The 19,211-nt window shown below is 54.4% G+C and overlaps 1 protein-coding gene across 5 annotated transcripts; it reads left to right on the top strand.

The window, feature by feature from the left end:
- Window positions 1-296: 296 nt before the first annotated feature.
- DAPK3 (death associated protein kinase 3) lies at window positions 297-17,483 on the top strand. Of its 5 annotated transcripts, XM_043535651.1 has the most exons (10): window positions 1,209-1,428; window positions 1,898-2,062; window positions 2,214-2,359; window positions 6,710-7,070; window positions 8,318-8,447; window positions 8,856-8,904; window positions 9,989-10,015; window positions 10,335-10,487; window positions 11,202-11,247; window positions 11,773-17,483. In XM_043535651.1, the coding sequence occupies exons 3-10, from the start codon at window positions 2,298-2,300 to the stop codon at window positions 12,313-12,315; spliced, it is 1,371 nt and encodes a 456-aa protein (XP_043391586.1). In that variant the 5' UTR covers window positions 1,209-1,428; window positions 1,898-2,062; window positions 2,214-2,297; the 3' UTR covers window positions 12,316-17,483. The 5 variants fall into 5 exon arrangements, with proteins under 5 accessions (XP_037741620.1, XP_043391587.1, XP_043391586.1 ...); XM_037885692.2 differs by lacking the exons at window positions 1,209-1,428; window positions 1,898-2,062 and adding an exon at window positions 297-450; XM_043535652.1 differs by lacking the exons at window positions 1,209-1,428; window positions 1,898-2,062 and adding an exon at window positions 495-517.
- Window positions 17,484-19,211: the final 1,728 nt, after the last annotated feature.

Here is a 19,211-nt window from a genome sequence, read left to right as displayed (position 1 = left end):
TCAGCACATGACGAGGAACAAGGAAGGGATGTGAGCAGAGGTGGGGTGGGGTGGGCAGAGGAAACTCTGGAGATGGGGCAGGAGCCGGGCCACAGGGGGCACTAGGAACCCTGCGGACAGGGGGTGGTAGAGTGGGGGGCATAGGGGAGTCCTGCTGCCTGGCGGGGTGGGGCAGGGGTAGGACGGGGGTCCATAGGGGAGCGCACCGCCCGGAGGGGGCGGGGCCAGGGGGAGCCCCGCCTCCCGGGAATCCCGGCGTGGCTCTGAGCTGCAGCCCCCCCCCCCCCCCCCCGGGCCAGGCTTTACCCGGTGACGCGCTGCCGGCTCGGCCAATGGCGCGCACGGGGCCGGGCTGGCTGCGGTGACGTAGGCGCCGCGGCTCAGCCAATGGTGGGCGCGGGGCGAGGGGAAGGAGCCGGGAGCGTCGGAATGCGGCGGCCGCGGGCCCAGGTGCGGGGTCCGGAGCGGGGCCGGGGCTCGGCCGGCTGCGGCCGCTGGGGAGTGGGGGCCCTGTGGGGTGCGGCGGGGCTCGGGGCGGCTCTGTGGGGACGGGGAGTGAGGCGGGGGGATGTGTGGGGGCGGGCCATGGGGGGGCAGAGGCCTGGGAGTGGGACAGGGGGATGTGTGGGGGCTAGGGGGCAGGGTGGGGGATGATGTGTGGGCGCTAGGGGGCAGGGCGGGGGGCTGTGTGGGGGCGGGCCATGGGGGGCAGTGTGTGAGTGGGGCAGGGGGATGTGTGGGCGCTAGGGGGCAGGGTGGGGGGGGATGTGTGGGGGCGGGCCATGTGGGGGCAGTGTGTGAGGGGGGTAGGGGGATGTGTGGGGGCGGGCCATGGGGGGGCAGTGTGTGAGGGGGGTAGGGGGATGTGTGGGGGCGGGCCATGGGGGGGCAGTGTGTGAGGGGGGTAGGGGGATGTGTGGGGGCGGGCCATGGGGGGCTATTTGTGGGTTGGGAGTGGGGCAGGGGATTATGGGGGGGCTAGGGGGCAAGGTGGAGGGCTGTAGGGGGGCTAGGGGGCTGTGTTGGGGTGGGCCATAGGGAGTGGGGCAGGGGGTTGTGTGGGGGCTAGGGGGCAGGGTGGGGGATTGTGTGGGGGCGGGCCATAGGGAGTGGGGGCTCTGTGTAGGTAGGGAGTGTGGCAGGGGTGGGAGTTAGGGGTCAAGGCAGGGGACTGTGTTGGGCCGAGGAGTAGAGCGGGGGTAAGGGGTTAGGGGCGGAGGGTTGTGTGGCGCTCCAGGCAGATGTAACTTGGGGACATTCATAGGTGCTGGAACTGGGGCTACTGCCGCACCTCCTGGCTGAAGTGGTTGCCATCACATACAGGGTTTACAGTTTGGTTCGATGGCTCTCAGCACCCTCAGTATACACATTGTTCCTGCACCCATGGGGACAGTGATTCTTGTATTGTTGTTGGAGTGTGGTGAGAGGGTGAGGCTTGCTTGTGTGTGTGTGTGTGTGAGATTAAAGAGAAGGCTGAAGTTCCTTTGTGTAGATCTCTCTCTCCTCCAGTGCACCCCAGTGGGCAGAGTGGAGACATCGTAACAAGCTTAGCTTTGCTTCCTCCTCTTTCAGATTTTATAAAATCAGTGTGCTGATTGAGCCACTCGTGGCCTCCATCCAGGGCCTGGCGACTTATTTAGGGGTCTTCCCCAGTGCTGTCATGGGGCTGAGTAGGGGAGGGTGATCTTTCCTCTCCCTTAGCAGAGGGTGTCGGGGAAGCTGAACCAAAATGTGGGAAGGAGGGTGGCTGAGGGACAAAGAATGATGGTTTCGGGGTCATAGCACTGGACTAGGACTCACGAGATGTGGGTTTAATTCCTGGCTGTGCCACAGACTCCCTCTGTGATTATGGGCCAGTCCTTGGGCAGGGACAGTCTCTTGCTGTGTGTCTCTACAGCACCATGGGGCTCTGCTAATAGCTTCTAGGGGCTATGTAATAATCTGCTAGACTGAAATATCTTCCCACGAGCCGTGTGGGGACATGAATCATAACCCTGGAGAGCAGACAGCAGGGATCAGTCCTGCCTTGGCTGGGTGCGAATGAACGAGAAATAGGTGCAACGTAAGTGCGGGGCTCATTCATCTCTTGTATCCAGTTTAGAGCAGGTGCCGCTGTGTCATGCAGAGGTTCTGTTGCTCATCCCACGGCGCTGGGATATCTGTGGCTGACTGGGGCATAACAATTCTCTCCTGTTTCCCTTGTCTCCTTCCAGAGTTGAACCGTGCTGTCTGCACGTGGAGCAGGGGAAACTTTGGCTTTCCGAAGTGTGGGCCGGGTTCCTTTTGGTCTGGCAGCCATGTCCACCTTCAGGCAGGAGAATGTGGAGGACCATTATGAGATGGGAGAAGAGCTGGGCAGGTGAGTGTGCTAACTAGGGGGCCTGCTCTGCTCTGGGTGGTGCTGTCTCCTAGCCATAAAGCCAAGAGCCTGACCATTTCTAGTCATTAAATAAACCCATGGCATTTCTTTTGCTACCTTAGTCAAATTCCATTTCTGGTCACAACACCCTGTTTCCTTGTTCCCGCTCTGTGTGTTCAGTCAGGTGTGGGATTCTCTATAGCTTGCTGTTTCAAAGTGTTGGGCAGTTCTGCTGTTCAGCTGCTGTGTCTTTCTCCAGAGCCAGCTCTAGTGCAGTGGTAGGTTAAGAAATCTGTTTATATCCCTTATCCACCTCCCGGCGTGGGTCGCGTGAGGGTTAATGAATACTTAAAACTTGAGCTGGTTGGGGATTTGTTTTTACACCGTTTTTTTTTTTTTTTGGCTGGACAAAGTTCATTCGTTGAAACAAACTTTTTATGGGAATGGGCCGGTTTCGATTCTACTTCAGTTGGGGAAAGTTTCTCACGTTCAGGGTGGAGTTTCAACAGAGCTCCAGCCAGCCCGATGGGGGTGGGAGTGGGGGGAGGACTCAATCTCTCCTGCTGGAGTCGTTCCATTTGTGTAAATAATTAAATATTCATTAGGCCAATGAGAGAGACCATACGGTGACAGGCCCTCCTAGAAGGGCCAAGCATTTTTATTTACAATTCACTCCTTTTTTAGTGGCGCTATGGCTCTTTTTCCCCATAAGCTCACCTCATGTCCCTGTTTGGCTGGCTCTGCCCTGCCTCGAACAGATGACTGTGGGTTGCTTAGCATTCTTCGTTGGTGTCTCAGTCGCTCTGCATGTTTGGGGCACGTTTCTGGTATGAATCATCTTTGCCTTTCGGCAGAAGCTAGGCCGTCTTTAGAACGCGGGAAGAGGAGGCTGTTGTGTTGCGTACAAACTGGGCTTATTCACGCTGGATGCAAAACCTGTGTGGATCTTAGCTGGGTTCCATGCCTTAGCATAAAAATAAACTCTCCCCAAGCTTTTGGGGTTGATGATTGAGCTGCTGTTTGTTACAGCAGTGCCCAAAGCTCCCACTCGGTGGAGGCCTTTGCTCCAGGTGCTATACAAACCCATAGGAAGATGCGGCTCCTGTTCCAAAGGGCTTATGGCCTAGCACGGTGATATTCAGACAGACTCGTGAGCCGCCAGTGGCTCTTTAATGTGTCTCCCGCGGCTCTTTGCAGCACACGATATTAAAACACCGTGTGATTGAATTATTAACCAATCAGGGTGCCTTTACTATGTTGTTAACCAGTTGTAGTTGCTAAGATGATAATACTTGGTCAGTCATTTTGCTGTGAGAATGATCTATACAAATAGGAAACGAAACAATGAATTCACCCGCCTGTGGCTCTTTTGGGTAACGCTGATGGCTAATTTGACTCCTGTACCACTGGAGTACTGCCGTGCTGGAGTTTGACTCTGTAGGGGAATGCTTGCTTGTAGACATTACAATAAAAATGGAAAAATCCTTTGGTGGGAACATTTCTGATGATCTTAGGCTTCTTAGAAAACCTTTCCCCACCAAATTAATCTTCTGAATCAAATTGAAGTTGGTGGTGTCCCTTGAAGAAGTCTGCATTCCAAGTCTGAACTGTAGAAGCAGAGTTAAAGTGCTTCGGGTGTAGCAAGCCCAGAAAAATTCTGATCCGTGTGTGTGTGTGAATGGCGTTTAAGTTTGGCATTAGACTTTGGCATCTAAACCTAGCTGGTGATTGCCATGGTGTCTCTGGTTTAAATAACGTGCAACGTTAGATTTTCTTTGGACTGCCTTCAGCATCCTCTGCTGCTAGCTAAGCAGTGTTGTGTACGGGAATATCACTCGGGAGTTCCTTAGGGACAGTATTTTCCTTTTGAGGGCTGTAACCGCACAGGTGGCCCTGTTGGTGTTTAAATAAGAATGACGCTTGGTAGAACCCTGCACAGGCTCAAAGCGTTTTCCAAGCAATCCTCCCTCCGCTCCTGGAAGGTGGACAGGCCGGGAGTGTTACCTGGGCAGGGGTATTGGCGTGGGGCTTTGTGGGTCTGGCCCATGCTGCAGTGCATAGGTGGCTCCTTCTGTTTACCTTGAGATGGTAATCGGTCTTCTCCATTGCCGGGCATAAGAGCTGGCAGCTCTTCAGGTGAGCTCTTCCAGAGGCTTTTAAGGTTACGTTCCTGGGCCTGTTGATCTTTAGTGGAATTCTCTTTTCAAGTCTGCTGGACCAGCCTGCTGCTGCTGTTCTGCTTTCTTGGGCAGCAGACAAAGGTTTGTTTCATGGGTTCCTCTAATCTCTGGGCTCCCCAGCCCCCTGGGAAGGAGTTTTGTGTCACCAACCCGTCCAGCTGAGCAAGGAGCAGCATGAATTCCTCTTGTTCCCTCTTGTTCAGGCAGCTGGAAGGTTGACCACTGTGGCAGTGAAGAGAGATGGGTGCTGGGGGGGGACGGGGACACAAGATTTTTAAAGGAGGCAAGTGGTTCCCCCTTCCTCTGTGCTTTGGGTTTGACTAATGTGTTTATAAAGGGGTGAGCATCTTAAAAAGGGTGTGCCTCGTGCTCCCTGGAGAAGGAATCCAGGGAATCACTAGGTCTTTACTGCTCTGGCTGTCTCTCTCCTTTGGTGTGTGAATATTTCATCACTTCTCTGTCCCAACAGGGAGAGTTAAGGGCAAGGTGACCTCCTTATTTCTGCATTTCCTAGAAGACGTCGGTTTGTTAGACACTTCATGCTTCGTAGCCCCGCTTCTTCCTCCCCTGCGCAGCACTCTCTCCTCCAGCCAGACTGCTGGGTTTTGCTGGTGGGAGTCTGGAAAGCCTTTAGCATTTGATCAGCTCTGACTGTTTCCTGTCCGAGTGCAGCCTTTTATGGAAAGTTCAGGCCCAGCAGCTGCCAACCAATGAAGCGAGCCTTGATGTCACTGTTTAAAAATGTAAATAACCCCATTGGAGGCGGAAATGCTGGCAGTGTAATGAGGACGATGACGATGCAGGGTAGGGTGACCAGATGTCCCTATTTTATCGGGACTGTCCCGATAATTGGGGCTGTCTCTCTTTTATAAGCGCCTATTACTCCCCACCCCCAGTCCCGATTTTTCACACTTGGTATCTGGTCACCCTAACGCAGGGGCAGTTAATTCTGATCCTCCCAGGAAGAAGAAGAAATGCACCTAAATCTGGCAATGTAACTTTCAGAGGTTTAGTGGGTAGATCAAGGGACTGGGTGGGGTCAGGATTCCCTGGGTTCTGTTTTTTGACTCTGTCGCTGACTCCCTGTGTGTCAGTAACGTCCCCTCTCAGAGCCTCGCTTTTCCTGCTTGTAAAATGGGGGTGTCACTGATGCAGACCATGGCAGGGGGCATGTGTTATAAATTAGTATTCACAAAGCACTTGCAAATCTAAAGAGCTCTGTAAGCGCCGAGTGTTACAGCCTGGGTCAGTTGCACAGGCACCCTTCTCCCCAAATGCTCCTCACGATGAAATGGACATCTCGGGGTGCTCTGGAATGGTGGTTGGAACTCTTGAGCCGCTAGTTTCGTAAATCTGAAGGCCGGAAGGGACCATTGTGATCATCAGACCACGGGAACTCTGCCTGATTCCGGCACTGAACCGCAAGTTACAGGGCTGTGTTTCAGCAGGATATTGCACAAATGCCTAAGCAGCATAATCACATTGTTACCATGATACGCTTCCTGATACCTGGGTAGATTAATACGTTTCAAAGAAGGGCCAGAGATTTGTATGAATCAGAATAGCATCTGCAGTACTTAGGATAAAACCAGCGTGGGCCATCAATCCTCACGCTCTAGGATGTTAACTGAATGCTAGCTGCAGCCAGGAGGGAAGTTCGTTCCTTCCTTCCTTCATCCTATCCAGCACAGCAGCACGTAGTGGCGATATCAGTTTATTCCAATCCTGCATCTGATGCATCACGTATTGACAACCACAGGGGATGAGCTGAGCTATTGATCTGTCCTGGCTCGGCAGCAATTCGGTCTGTTTGTACTCCACAGGCGGCTGAAGTGTGCCCTCCAAGAAAGGGGCTTTTATTCTGCCTTGGTGCTCAGCTTTCTCAGAGTCCATGATGCCACCATCCCTGAGTTGGCCAAGTGGTGCATGGAGAAGGCAGACGCTTAGACCTGGAGTCGAGTGGAAGGGCTTTACCTGCTGCCCATGGAAGCACTGTGGCTCCCAGCGGGTTTGTCAGGAGTTGTACCCTTCTCAGTGAGGAAACGCACCAATGGGAGATCTCTTTAGAACATAGCAGACTGTAGCTGCCCCACAGCAGTCACCGATTCCTCCAGGCAGGTGCCAGTGAGGAGACGTCTTATTAACTGCTGCGTCCCCTCTCCCCATGCAGTGGCCAGTTCGCCATTGTGCGGAAGTGCCGGGAGAAGAAAAGCGGCCTGGAGTATGCAGCCAAGTTCATCAAGAAGCGGCGCCTGTCGTCCAGCCGGCGGGGCGTGAGCCGGGAGGAGATCGAGAGGGAGGTGGACATCCTGCGGGAGATCCAGCACCCCAACATCATCACGCTCCACGACATCTTTGAGAACAAGACGGACGTGGTGCTGATCCTGGAGCTGGTCTCGGGGGGCGAGCTCTTTGACTTCCTGGCTGAGAAGGAGTCTCTGACGGAGGAAGAGGCCACCCAGTTCCTCAAACAGATCCTGGATGGGGTCCACTACTTGCATTCCAAGCGCATAGCGCACTTCGACCTGAAGGTAAGTTTCGGCCTATGATGCCCAGGGCCCTTGCCTGCTAGATGCAGAGGAGTCAGTGTGGACGGACCTGTTGGCTGTGAGGCCGGCTCCATCTTGTGCGTTGATATCATTAGATTTTTTTTCCTCAGCTAAATGAGAACAAAGCCGGTCGGCTCCAAGGGCTGCTGCGGGAAATCGTTCATGGTCCAGTAGTTGGCGCTCTTTTTTCTTGGGTCTGGTGTGGTGCCGCGGGGGATGGGAAATGAGGTGTGCTTTTCGAGGTGAGGCATAGACCAAGCAGTCAGGACTTGCTTTTGTCTACACTTCCCAAGCCCTCTGAACCCAAACACATGGGCTGAATTCTGCTCTCGTTTGCACTGGTGCCAAATGGTTTACTCTGGCGGAGTACTCTGGGTGTTTGCTGGCATGTCCGTGATCAGACTCCGCCCTGTTGCTTTGGAGTCAAACCGAAGTGTGTAAGCACAGATGCAAAACACTGAACCCAGATCGGATACCCTGTGCTTTGCCTGGGCAGGTGAAGCTGGGACAGGCGGTGAAGGGCTCTTGAGAGACAGTAAACACAACCACAGTAGCAAAATACACGCAGTGCTTGTGTAAAGTCACTGAGCATTGAGTCCAGGGTCTCAGCTGCAGCTGAGGCTTATCTGTGGCATTCTGAGTGGAGGTTTGAAATAACCACGTAGAAATGGTTCCACACCAGCCACACTTGCTTCGTGTGCTGCTTAGTCTCTACTTCCTGCTGCGTGCATTTTTAACTCCCCTCGGCAGTGGCGGTACAGCTGCGGGAGAGCAAGCTGCCTTTCAGATCCCAGGCAGAGTCTGCTGGGCTGGCAGCTTGGAAAGCCGTGTTCTGAGCGGAGATGGCTGAAACCTGATCTATGCTAAAAAATTAATTTGACCCAAGCTAGGTTGGTGGGTCGTGTCCATGCTATGCCCCCTCTGTTGGCTGTCGCACCCTCACCAGGAGCACTTTCACTGATTTAACTGGGTGGGGGGAACTGACAGCTGGAGCCCCACCCCTGCCCTGGGGCTGACAGCTTGAGCTCAGCCCCCAGCCCTGGCACCACCATAAGCTGCCTTACGTTGACCTAACTCTGTAGTATAGAGCTAGACCAAACCTGAGGGGGGAAGGGGGGATAGGGAATCACAGGATGTCTCTTTCCAGTATAGAGTTGCACTCAAAGGATCTTAGTGAGTGTTGCTGGAAGGCAATATGAAAAAGCCGTGCTGCTTTTGCTTCTCTCCAGCCTGAGAACATCATGCTGCTGGACAAGAATGTGCCAAACCCCCGCATCAAACTCATCGACTTCGGCATTGCTCACAAAATCGAAGCAGGGAACGAGTTCAAAAACATCTTTGGGACCCCGGAGTTCGTAGGTAAGAGGGGAAGTGGGTCGGTGGCGGCTCGTGGGGTTCCGGAGGCTTGTTTGAATCTGGGAAAGATGCCCTGTGACTTCGCAGCGAAGGAGAGCCCGGGTGGCTGGTTGGGAGCTGTATTCCTGCATGCTGCCCCTGTGTATCAGAGCCCACAACGGCCTCCCTTCGCTCTATCAGCTGTGTAGCCAGGACCGCCCTGAGTCAGAGGAAGCTGCCAGTGCAGCCCTGGACTGGGCGAGATTTGGGTACCCTTACTACAGCTCTTTTCTCCTGGGGACGTCAAAGTATCACCAAAGCTCTGGCTACGTCCAGTTGGGTGAGGGTTTGAGTCGTTGCATGAGATGGCTGAAGCTGCTTGCAATGGATTTTCCCTGCAGCATAACTTTGTCTGTCTCTCTCCTTCTAAAGCCCCTGAAATCGTGAACTACGAGCCCTTGGGGCTGGAGGCTGACATGTGGTGAGTATGCCATGACACTCCATCATAACCACAGGCCCGTTGTAGAACATCTGATGTGGGTGGCTTCGGCCCAGTTCTTAGTGAGCAGGTGTTTGTACCCTCTCTGTGGTAGACACCAGCTGGCAGCTTCCTTACAGAGGCCAAGAATTAAATGCACCTGGAGACTGAACCGTCATCTTGTTGCTGGAGGGGAGTCCCTCTAAGCTGTGCTTGAGGGGGGCTCAATGTGAGGGAAGCGGCTCATACCAGCTGACATGCTAGCTAGCGGGCATGTGCTATCTTGGCCCATAGACTAGCTTGTAGTGCTAATGTGTATGTGGCACATTCTTGTAGGTAAATGGGTTGCTTCAGTCTGTGGGGCTGTCAGCCTGGCACTGGCAATCTGTCTGGGAGGAGGGGATTCTGCATCTGTGGGGCTTGTTTCTGTCCCTTGGTTGTCTTGCGTATCCAGGCAGTGTTCTGGCTGGGGTCTGCTGACCCCGTTGCTGTCTGCTCAGCGTCCCCATCTAATTCCCTGGTTTTATATATTTTTGTCCCTCACTCCTGTTCCTGTGCTTCATCTGTTGTCCCAGGTCGATACCTGGTTCTGTGGTACCTCTCTCTCTCTCTCTCTCTCTGAAGAGGGCAGGCCTTTAATTCCTGGTGGGCCTTGCCAATCCGACTTTCAGACAGACTGGTCTCTTTGAATGCTGCTAAATCTAGCCCTGGGGTGGGGGTGGGTGGGGGTTGGACTTGTGGGCCAGGGCTCGGGATAGGCCTGTAATCACGGAAGGCTGAGTGGGATTTGGAAGACTTCCGCATCCTGGATGTTTCTAATGAAATAACCCAACCCCGGATTCCCTGACCTGAGCTTTGATCTTTAACTTGGGACGCTAACAGGGAACCTTGTCCTAGACCTAGAAAACGTCTGTGCTAAGGGAAAGGTGAAATCTTGGGGAAAGCTGACTGCAGGATGGACCGATCTGTCACTAACCTGTGCCCTCTGTTGGAAAACCTAAAAGACTTGAGGCTGGAGTGAGGAAAGACCTGACTAAAAACTGATCTACAATGCAGTGATCTTATGTCCTCTCTCTCTCCCCCCTAGGAGCATCGGGGTCATCACATACATTCTGTGAGTATAAAGACAATTCTTCTCTCTGGGTAAGAATATGCTCTTCTGTGCCTGAGGAGACTGTGTTGTCAAGGGCTGGGATTCAGGACTCCTGGGTCCTACACCCAGCTCTGCCACTGAGTCACTGCCTGACCTGGGGTGAGTCCATCAGTCCTCTACTCCCCCCCCCCCCCCCCCCCCCAATGTGACCAAGGTCAGAGGAACCAAAGTAATGTTAGTTCCTCCTGGGGGCTGCATGAGTCCTGCAGAGCTGGAGTTTGGGAGCGAGCGGCAGGGCTTGGTGCTGTTGGCCAGAGCGGGGTCTGATCTCTCCCTGCAGTCTAAGTGGCGCCTCTCCGTTCCTGGGCGAAACGAAGCAGGAGACCCTGACGAACATCTCCGCTGTGAACTATGACTTCGACGAGGAGTATTTCAGCAACACCAGCGAGCTGGCCAAGGACTTCATCCGGCGCCTGCTCGTCAAGGATCCCAAGTACGAGACCAGTCGGTTGAAACGAACTGTGGGGAGCGAGCGTGGGGACGGTCTGCTGTGTGCCCAATACTGCCCCCTGCCAGCAGCCTCTAAAAGCCCCAGCCTCCCTCTTGCTGCCACTGTGCAGTGGATGAGCTTGGCTATCCTGCTGCTTGTTGTCACACCAGAGCACGCTCCGTGTAAGCGGAATGGCAGGCGACTGCCCCTGTCTTAGGCCATAAATCAGCTACAAGTGCTGTTTTCTCACGTCCGTAGCCTCCGACAGCTGCTTATTATCTGCCATCAACAGGTCCGGTCTTGCACAATATCCTCAAAGCCAAAATATCTGCTGCTCCAGGTGTGCAGGCTTAATGGGGGCTGCTGGACTGGCTCTCGTCTCTCCAGGACGATAGTCTGTTACCAGACTGCCGTTGCAGCGCCTCTGAAAGCTAGCTCCCCTCTAAAAGGGATCCCGCACTTAGCAGAGAAGCTAGTTCACCTTGGGCAGCGGTTGGGTCCGCAGGGCAGGAAGGCAAATAATTACAGTACAGCCTGTGTTTGGGAAGCTGCTGCTGATTTGACAGCTGGCACTTGGTGGGATTAAAGCAGAGACTGAGAATAACCGGCCCAGCTCTCTCTGCGTGTGGGTTTCATCTGAAAACTAGTGACCCGAGCGGGCCGAAAGCTCGGTCCAGCTGCTGTAGCCTCTAACAACCAGACCTAATGTCGTTGCAGGAAGCGGATGACAATTGCCCAGAGCTTGGAGCATCCTTGGATTAAGGTAAAAATCCATAAATTCTTGTGGCCTGGCTCCGTTTGCCAAAGGTACCGAACAGCCCAACTCCCATGGATGGGAACGGCACGCACTCAGCCTCCTCTGGAGAATCCGGCCATTCATCGTGTTGTCTTTAATTTGCACTTGGCATCACCCTTTAAGCAAGAGGCTTTTGCTTCTCATTTGCTCCACCAGCCTGGAGAGATCTAGCAGCTGTGCTGACTTGGTCTAGAGGGAGCTGATTCCTGGCCAACCTTGAAGCAGGGGTGGGGGCAAAACAATGTGGAATTCTCTACAGGCAGGGAAGTGGGGGACCGGAGGCCATGTCTCCATCAATATTGGCTTGCACCGTGGAGGTAGGGGAACAGCACTGTGTGTGGGCTGGCTGTGAACCATGCTGTGAAGGATATGGCGTGAATGCAACTGCAGGGCTTGCTGTCAGGCTGTTTAAATGCACAGCCTGGAGGTGGGAGGGGAGAGTCATTGATGCTGGATGGTACCCGAGAGCTGAGTTTTCCCTTCTCCTTGCAGGTGATCAAGAGGAGGAACGTCCGCAACGAAGACAACGGCAAGAAGCCGGAGAGGCGGCGTCTCAAGACCACTCGGCTCAAGGAGTACACCATCAAGTCCCACTCCAGCATGCCCCCCAACAACACCTACATCAACTTTGAGCGCTTCTCCAAGGTCCTGGAGGAGGTGGCTGCGGCTGAGGAGAGCCTCCGGGAGATGGAGAGGAACAAGAAGTCCTTCCGGGAGGACATCGAAGCCTTGCGCTCCATCTACGAGGAGAAGGAGTCCTGGTACAAGGAGGAGAATGAGAGCATCAGCCAGGACCTGCGCCAGATCCGGCAGGAGCTGCAGAAGACAGAGGCCCTGAAAAAGCAGACCCAGGAGGAGACCAAGAGCACCCTCCTGGTGGCCAATGGGCTTAAACGGCGCTACCGGAAGCTGGAGAACCGCTATGAGGCTCTGGCCAAGCAGGTGGCCTCAGAGATGAAGTTTGTGCAGGAGCTGGTGTGGTCAATGGAGCAGGAGAAGCTGCAGGTTGGAGAGGGGGACTGCAGCATCCGCTAGCCTTCATCCTCTGAGCTTGTGGGGCTGGGGAGGAGGACACGGTGGTGGGGAGAATACCTTTGCCACGGCCTGTATAGGGGAGACACCCAATCTGTGCCCACTTGAGCTTCATCTATTCACCAGGAGCCCGAGAGGCTCTACATTAATGGCATAAAACCAGAATAGATTGCTGCAGCGTGTAGTATCTAGGTATGACAGCCTAGACACTACAACTCCCATCATGCAATGCTTCTGATCCAAACTGTAGTCTGCTGAGCCCACTGCATGCTGGGATCTGTAGTCTTCCCCAAATTGCCCTGCTATATTGAAGTAGAAGGCTGCACTGTTTATGGGCTGGTCTCTGGCCAGCCCCCTGTTTTGAGGGTATATTGGCAATGGCAGCTCTTAATCACTTGCGAGTGGGTCCAGTCCTTGTCCAAGGACTTAGGCTGTTTTTTACTCTGAAATTAACGAAATCCCTTGCTAAGAGTTCTTAATGTTCCATCCCCCCACCCCCGCCCGTCATACTCTGACCACCAGCAGTGAAGCTGTGACTTGTCTTCTAACTCCCTGCAGCCGTGGCTGTGATGATCCTGACCTGGGTACTGCAGTTGCTTGGACTTCTAGAGCATCCCGACAGCGGGAGCTGCTCTTGCAAGTTCATAAGACTCTTCTCTTTCTGGGGAGAGAGACCAGCAGGTGTTCCCAGATAAACTAGTTCCGTGGGGCACAGCTGAATGGCTCAGGGAGGGGCCTCTGATCTGTGCATTGTACAGACTCTTGATAGCTCCTGACGCGTTTGGAGAGGGAAGAGCCAAACCCTTTGGAAAAATGGACTGGCCAGTTAGAAGCCCCTAACCCGGCTGTCGAGTTCTCCTGACCTGGGCAACTCACCTTAGCCGACCTCCTCAGCCGGCTTGCACAGTGGCGGCCTGTCAGTACTCTTGCCAGTAGAATCTCTCTCACTGATTTGCAGTTTCCTCAAGAGCTGTTGTTTCAGCAGCGTGACCTTCTTTCCTTCTCGGGAACTGCCTTTGTCCCTCAGCGACCCAAGCTGGGGGAGGGCTTTAATTTCTTTTTAAACTCTCCAAGCCACTCTGCTGTTGGAAATACATTTTCTTACCATTCTGGGCAGAGAATTGATCACCCTGCGATAATCCTAACCGTTGAGACTAGAGCTGCCTCCCATCCAGCAGTTGCTAGTTATCTGTGGGGCTGGGGCTTGGGCTTGCCTTAGGGCTTCTGGGCACCGTTCCCAGCTGCACAGGATGCTCTGGAAGGTCTCTGTAATGCTAGGGCCTCCTCTCCATGATCCTTGCCCTTTCCCAGGGTTTAATTTGCACCTCCCTCAATCCTGGCTGCGGAAAAGACTGGCTGAGTTCTCCTGAGGCAGTGCTGGGTTGGAGAATTGAGTCCTTTCCTCCTAATGAGGGCAGGGTTTGGCCTTCTCCTGCCCCCGGTTCCTCCCTGCGGGCCTGCATATCAATGACCTAGCTTTATCCAAGACAGGAGAGCACTGGGAGTTTAGGATCCCGAACCCAGGCAGGCATCTTCCCAAGATACACTGGGGGCGCTGCGGCTCTGATGGCAGCAAGGGCTGCCATGAACATATCTGTCCACGTCAACTCCCCGCGCCTGGTGTCTGCATCTCCTTTTCTGCACCTCCTGGCCTGGATGTTTCTCTGGAGCCATCTTGGCTGGGGCTGTTCCTGCTGCTTCTCGGAGCCTTTTTCATCTGTGAATTGCTCGTCGTCTCCTGCTCCCGAAGCAGCTGAATACCTCCCAGCTTCAGTCTGTGCCTGTCACATGGCTTCTGTTTTCCCTCCGCTTGGACCTTGGTGCCGCTCATCCCTGAGCCCTTGTAGGGTTTTGTGCAGCCTTTTTCTATCAGCCTCTTTCTTCTTTATACAGTAGGAGTACCAGCATCGTGGAAGCTAGAGGTGGGAAAGATCAACTAGCGGGCACATGGAGTTGGCTAATGCAGTGCAGGTCTTTCCTTGCTGTCCCCTTTGCTGTCTCTTCTGCCTCTTCCAGGCTGCCTGGCATTGTGCCAAGTACTCCAGACCGGATTTGCCACAGCGGGGCCATAAGGGTTTCTCCTGACTCCTGCTCCTTGTTTTGCATGTTCCTAACCGCTGTTTGTCACTGGCCAGATCTTCAGTTTCTCTCCTGCCCCAGTGGCCTGATTCAGTGTTTGGCCCTCTAGGGCCTAATTCCCTTGGACATTTCTCCCCAGTCCTCTCCTTATGTTAGTCACATGCAGAAGCCACTTGTCAGTGCTTGTCCCTTTTTTTCCCCTACCCCCCACCCTGCCTTTGGGCGTTGACTGGCCTCTGCGCGCTTCCCATCTCCCTGCATGTTGCCAGCGTGCGCCAGATCAGCCCACGGTCTGTAGTACTTGATTTGTCACTTCCCTGCAGTTATTCCCCTACCGCCTTCCACCCAGGGACCTCAGAGTGCTTTGCAGACACCACCTGAACCTCCATTGACCCTGTGGGTCAGAATCCGCCTACGTTTTTAGAGGTGAACTGAGTTGCACGGTCAAATCACTGACCCGTGGGAACAGAACGCAGGAGTCCTGCCTTCCATCCCCATCTCGACCCACTAGCCAATCCTCTTGCCTGCGAGCTAAACCACATTTCTACCTCCACCACCCATGTCCATTTACGGCTGCTCTGTGGCCTGTTACCCAGTCAACTTTGTATTTTGTCGTTGGTAAAACATTCACTGCCTTGATGCTGCCCCCTTGCTGCATTGTACTGACAGCTGCTTTGATAGTTCAAGGCAACTGTCTGAGTCTATAGTGTACCTTGAATTTCAGTTTCCCTAACTTTGACCCTTACAGCCACATGCTGTCTTCAACCCCAGGTCCAATCAGTTTCCTTTCTTGGCTTCCCTCCCATCTGCCCTTGCTTGGGGTTTGCTCTATACAACCATCCAGTGCAAGAAAGAGTCTGCATACAGACAGGCAGTGGTGGGGGAAGAAACAGTCTCTCAAGCTGGAAAACAATAATCAGGCTGCAAACATGGCATGTGCGGCTCGTTTGGCCTCTTCTGGTCTGTGGACTCTAATGTCAGGAGTGGAAGAATGCGAAGAATGCCCTGGATTTTCCTGGCTTTTGTGCTAACTCTTCCTCATTGATCCCTCCAGGGAGGTAGCAGTGAGGAATTTGTTGCTTTATGGCTCAATGCCTCCACATTGGAAAGCCAAGCTGGCTAGTGACTGTGTGGCTTGAGAATCCCTTTTTAGCTGGTCTCTCTCAACCCCTTCTTTCTTCTGTGTGTCTCCTCCGTTAAGCAGAGGCAATCTCTGACCAAAGACTTTGAATCTCACAGGGGCCCAATCCTTACAGTTGCCAGATACACTCCAGTCCTGTGGATTTCACTAGGAATAAAGGATTGCTTGTCACTTCTCAGGATCGGGCTCCAGGTCTGCAGGGAGTGTAATTTCTACTCTGCGCTCATGTCACTTGTTGCCAGGCTACGTAACCAGAGAGGGAGTAGGACCCCGGCAGTCGGGGTTCAAGGCTGTATCCTGGGTGTGGTCGGATAGGACAGCAGCTACGCCTAGAAATCTCTCCAACGTTCTCTTTACCCAGCTTACGGATTTGGGCTCCATACTGTAAACTGAAAGAACAAGGAAATGCGTAGCGGAGAATATTGCTATGGTCTCTTCCTGCGCAGAGGCGATGTTTGATGCCCTTCTCCCTTTCCGATTGTATTACCCTTTTCTCCTGTGCCATAGCCCCAAAGGTCCTGGATTCGAAAGGCAGCCCCGTGCCTGCGTAAGCTGCAGCATTGAGGGCTGTCATGTACCTCTTGGACTCTGAGCTGTCGGGCCCCCGGGGCCACTCGGAGATTAAACAGACCCGTGCGTTTGTGCCAATCCCAGTCGAAAGCACCAGTGCACATGCCGTAACCCAGCACCTAACTTCCGTAATGAAGTGGACGCCGTCCGGAGGGCGCTTTCAAGCGAACTTGTTCTAGGGGCATGGAAATGTCTGTGTAAAATGAGGGAGGGACCAGGACCGGGAGCTGGACGGGTTGATCTCTAGGCCTGGTTGGATACAGAGTGGATCAGAGAAACGAGATGCTCAACAAAGAGATGTTGGTTGCCAAGCCGGTACCAGATCTGCAGAAAACATGTGTTTTCCTGGCTTCTTCCTTGGCTGTGATGTGTGATCTCCAAGTGTCCTTTCCGTACCAATCTGCTGGGCATTCCAAGGGGCTGTAGGAGGGAACCTCGCAGCCACGCCTGTATGTTCCTGGTTTTTGAATACCTTTACCCCCAGGTGCCGGTGTGGGATTAAATAGATGAGGGGAGGCAGGTGTGAACTACCAGGTGAGATGCGAGGTTTGTCCACGGTCTGGTCTCGAGCAGCTTGGATTAGATGGGAGCCCTCTGGTGTGCTCGAGTGTATTGCACTTTGGCAATCCTTTGCTGTCCTTGAGCAAGGATCAGCTTCACTTCCCGTCCAGGGAAAGTCCTTAGCCAGTCCCCGAAGCTGCAAGCAGATGTCAACACAACACAGGGCCTTGAGGAGGGAGACAAGCATGGGCTGGATCTTGGGGAATCCCGCCGCTTGTCATGAACATGGCGGTGGGGGCGGATAGAAACTCCTTCTCTGTGAGAGCCACTAGCCCCTGGGACCCCTGGCCCACTCCCAGAGCAAGTCTCCACTTGGCGTAGGGGTCCCCAGCGGAAAGGCTAAGAGAGGTCTCTGGGGACCAGCGGCTCTGCCATTGCTCGGGGCCTGGGGTTGGTTGGTTTGTATCAGAACCTAGGGTTGAAAGGCAGATGGTGCCTCTAGCTCCTTGCCTGAAGCATGTGTTGGAAGGCGGGCTGTAATACAGCTCCGCAGCAACAACCGGCAGCCAATCAGTGTTCAGCTTTGCATGAAAGGAGTCAGGGGTTGGCCAATCACTGACTATCATTGTTATGAATGTAGACAGGGTCTGAGCCCTCTTTCGTGGTTCGCCCACCTGGCTGTCTGGGCTCATGGGTCGTGTGTTCTGTGCCATGTCCTAGTGCCTGTGTGGCAGGGAGATGTATTAACCTTGGTGTAGGTCCGTTTTTATTAGGAACGAGTGAACCCATGCACTCCTCTGCTCTGTGACACACACAGGCCAGTACCGATAGGTTATACGAGCCTGTCTTTATTTGAAGGGAATAAAGATTTCTGTAGCAATGGGCTGCGGCATTGGCTTTTGTTCTGACGTGGGTGGGAGGGGACAAGGTAGCCTCAGCAGGGTGAGCTTATATTGGTAAACTCGCTACGTGCCTCTCGCCTCCAAGGCGCTGGTTCGAATCCAGCCAGAGGAGAGGGTTAGCTAAGCTGCTTAACGGTAGATCACCATGAGGGTGCCCTGCATAGAGTCCACGTCGTCATGTCCATGTGATTGCAAACCCTACCCTGCTTCCCCCTCGCCATGCCCCACAGGGGCCGGGCACTGTCCTGTGGCTAAACACTGGCCTTTCTTCTCCAGGGGTAGGAGGCTGGTTATCTTTTCCGTGCGCTAAATTCATACCACTTGAAATGCCTCAGCTGGATTCCCTGTGGCAGGAGCTCTCTGCCCTTCAGTGCAATTCCCTGGGCAGGCTCTGTACTTTGCCGGTTGAGTTAAAGGCGTTGGTGTCCTCCTCCCTGCCCCTGATCTAACAGGAAAACAGACTTACCCCAGCTAGGCCAGTGTAATGCCCTAAGCATGTGTGCCCCTGTGTCTGCAGGAGCTGCCCATGTAGGATGGCGACCGAGTCATGCCCGTGCAGCTTCAGGGGCAGAAAACTCTGCCCTTGGTGCTGAAGCTCCTGATCTCTCCCCCTGTGTAGCAGCTCCTGCGGCCATTGCTTTTGGCAGCCCCGAAGCAGGGCGCGGGCAGCCTGCAGGACCCCCAGCAGCGGAAAACTTTCCTCTGCCACATGAGCGACGCTCAGGTGGGAGTGCTAAGAGGGGAAACACCCCTTCATACCTACCTGTGCCTGGGATCAATTTATCAATTTCTCCCCCCCCCCCCCCATGCTGCCCCTAGATCATCACCATTTATACCCAGGGCCTGTATTAACCTGCTCTGCCTTTGCTTCCTCTGTTGAAAGGAGGCAGCCAGGGTGCTGCCAAAGCCCCACCTCGCAGAGCCGTTTGAAAAAGGGGGTGGGGGAAGTTGCTTACTCCACACTCCTCTACCCTGGGCCTGCGGGTGGGTCCTGAGAGCAGCGGGGCCTGTCGAGGTGTTAGATGAGTATGAGATGGGGGCCAGGCCCTAGGCCAGGGGAGAGCTTGATGAGGCTGTTACCAGGCAGCTCCGAGGTCTGTCTTGTGACGAACTGCTTAAATCCCCTAAGAGCTGGCCGTGGGGCAAGCTGGGGCGTGCAGTGTGTAACAGAGGCTGGCTGCCACTAGAGGGCACTGGTCTCCCTTTCTTAAAGACAAAGCCCCAGGCTTTGCCTCCAGGCTGCTGCCCTGGTTTTCGGTCCTACCCTGGGACCTGCCTGCCCTGGTGCTGGGGTGAGACCTGCGGCTGCGTGGCTTGGCCTCACCGGCTGCAAGTGGGGAGGGCTGCGTCCTGGGGCCCTTCCCTAAGGGCTGCAGTAGCATAGGCCAGAGGGGGTGGGGTGGGGTGGGGTGGGGGACGAGGGGGGTAATATCCTGCCTTGAAGTACTGGGAGGCAGGTGTGACTCATTCCAGTTGTCTCCTGCCCTGCCCAGGGATGGAAAAGCCTCTCGCTTCCCTATCACAGCACCTCTTCCTGCTTCCCCTTGCGAACTGGCCAGCCCCTCCAGCTGAGTAACCCCGGTTGGGCGTCTGAATCTGACCAGTGGGTTCCCTCCCTGGTTGGGATGTGCAGATGGGGCACGGGGCACCAGCAACAGCCGAGACTTAAACAAGCCCCTCCTTTTGTTTGCCCCCTGCCGGGGTGT

Source organism: Chelonia mydas, chromosome 25 (genome assembly GCF_015237465.2).
Source record: "Chelonia mydas isolate rCheMyd1 chromosome 25, rCheMyd1.pri.v2, whole genome shotgun sequence".
NCBI classification, from domain to species: Eukaryota; Metazoa; Chordata; order Testudines; family Cheloniidae; genus Chelonia; species Chelonia mydas.
This window is presented reverse-complemented; position numbering and strand designations above follow the sequence as displayed.